Source organism: Coffea arabica, chromosome 2e (genome assembly GCF_036785885.1).
Source record: "Coffea arabica cultivar ET-39 chromosome 2e, Coffea Arabica ET-39 HiFi, whole genome shotgun sequence".
Classification (NCBI taxonomy): Eukaryota; Viridiplantae; Streptophyta; class Magnoliopsida; order Gentianales; family Rubiaceae; genus Coffea; species Coffea arabica.
The window spans coordinates 71,252,760-71,254,861 of record NC_092313.1 but is presented as its reverse complement, the minus strand read 5'-3'; the positions used below and the strand labels follow the sequence as shown (position 1 = coordinate 71,254,861).

Below are 2,102 nucleotides of genomic sequence, written 5' to 3'. Positions count from 1 at the left end.
AAAATATGTCGTTATTCTATCCATTTAACCCTATATTTTAGTTATTTTCACCCGGGATTTTTAGATGTTTTCATGAATATTTAAAATGCTAAACAATACAAAATAATGATTAACAAACTTATGTCCATGATGCTAGTAGAATTCTAATATCAATATCAATGATTGCAAAAATAATGACACCAAAAAGAAAAATAAAATTTCAAACATCAAAGAGACGAGGAGGAAGAAGAAGAAGAAGAAAAACCAAAGAAGAAGACGAGAAAGAAGAGGAAGATCAACACATAAATTATAAGGTCAGTATTTTCAGTAAATTTAAACCATCACATACTATAAAAAAGATGGATAAACCATTCCATGCAAGAAACATCTCATTAATAAAAGCAACCTTCTTCCTGCTCGCGATCCTCCCTTTATTTCTTACAAAATCCATGGGAGACGAGCCAACGGCATATGAAATCCTTGAGAGGTACAACTTTCCGATAGGGATACTACCAAAAGGAGTCACGGGGTACGATTTAGAGGAGTCGACGGGCAAGTTCTCAGCATATTTGAATGGTAGTTGTAGTTTTTCTATTGAAGGTTCGTACAAATTGAGCTACCAACCAACCATCAAAGGCTACATATCTCAAGGCAAACTTTCTAGCTTGCAAGGTATAAAAGTGAAGTGGTTATTTTTGTGGTTTGATATTATTGAAGTTTATCGAAATGGTGATGTGCTTGAATTTTCTTTTGGAATTGCATCGGGTGAGTTTTCCATTGATAATTTTGAGGAATGCCCTGAATGTGGTTGCGGATTTAGTTGCTCCAGTAATCCATTTTCAAGCAAGACTAGAAGGAATGAATTTGGTATTTGTTCTTATTAGTTGGAGAAAACTTTTATTTGGTATTTTCTTTTTGTAGTTTTTCCTCCTTTTTTTTTTGGTTTTTGTGTTTCTAAATGATTGAACTTGAAATGCACTAGAATAAATAATCAGTATAAAATCTTCTATGTAGAATGGTTTATATATATGTTTTCTTTTTCAATTTATGAACTTTTTTTTACGAACTATAACTTTTATGTTTCATGGTTTCCATTATTTTCTCATCTGTCTACAAAAAGGCAGGATTTGAGCCAAATGACTGCACCTCTTCAAGTATATGAAGTCGCCTTTTGAGGGCTATGGATTTATATCTGAAATAGTATCTGCGATAAATTCTTCCCTGAAAACTTTTGTTCCTTTAATGACTAATCTTTTGTTGATTTAGTCCTCCTTTTGCGCAATGTGAAGATGCAGAAAACATCAATTCTTGTGCTTAAACCAAACTATAAAGTTGATAAATTTATTTACCATCTCTAGGATTAATGCTACACTCAAGTTTACAATTTTATGTTAAGAGTTAGCATTCAAATATCAGTTGGATTGAATTTGCCAAGAATCATCACTTTCTTATATCCTCCTCAAAGTTCCAGTAGCAGAACTTTTTCTGTTTTTCCTGTTGCTACCAAAACTATCTTAACAGGATAACTATGAAAATAGAAAATTAACGAACATCAAAGGTTCAAAATTATTTTCTGAAAAAATGATCACATCTCTTTGCCATTTCTGTCTAAATTATTGTGTAAATGTAACAATAAATCCAACAAGAAAAAAAAAAAAAAAAAAAAGCAGCCTGACTTTGAACTCAACTTTGATACTGCAATCAAAGGCTTCTTCTATTTTTGACAAGAGCTTATGCATATAGATGGATTTATCTATAGGGTGAGGCCTTCAAATTCAGTTTCTGTCCTCTTAGCCAAATGTTTGTTTTTCCGAGCCTTGGCCCTCCATTTGACCCCAAGAAAGGAATTATATAATCGTATCAGTTGTTGGGGAGATTATGCAGCTTTTAATGTTCAAAGATTTTTTTTTTTTTTTTTTTTTGGGCAAAGCTATTTTTTATGGTTCTTTTTTTTCTGAGTTACTGTTAGATACACGGATGGAAATAATGCAACACATCCTACTTTCAAATGTCTATGGTCCAGGTTTAGATAGTTCTGAGCTTGACAATTGACACCTTCTATTCTTTTAAAAGTAGTTTTATCATTCCCTGTTGTTATTTATGTGTATGTCGAATTATGGCTA

General features: G+C 32.1%; 1 protein-coding gene across 1 annotated transcript; it reads left to right on the top strand.

Moving 5' to 3' along the window:
- Positions 1-226: 226 nt before the first annotated feature.
- LOC140036449 (uncharacterized protein At5g01610-like) lies at positions 227-863 on the top strand. The gene has a single exon (XM_072077869.1). It carries the CDS (start codon positions 339-341, stop codon positions 861-863), a length of 525 nt encoding a protein of 174 aa, XP_071933970.1. The 5' UTR covers positions 227-338.
- Positions 864-2,102: the final 1,239 nt, after the last annotated feature.

Coding starts and splice junctions, on each gene's coding strand:
- LOC140036449 (XM_072077869.1), top strand. CDS start 339: ATGGATAAACCATTCCATGCAAGAAACATCTCATTAATAAAAGCAACC.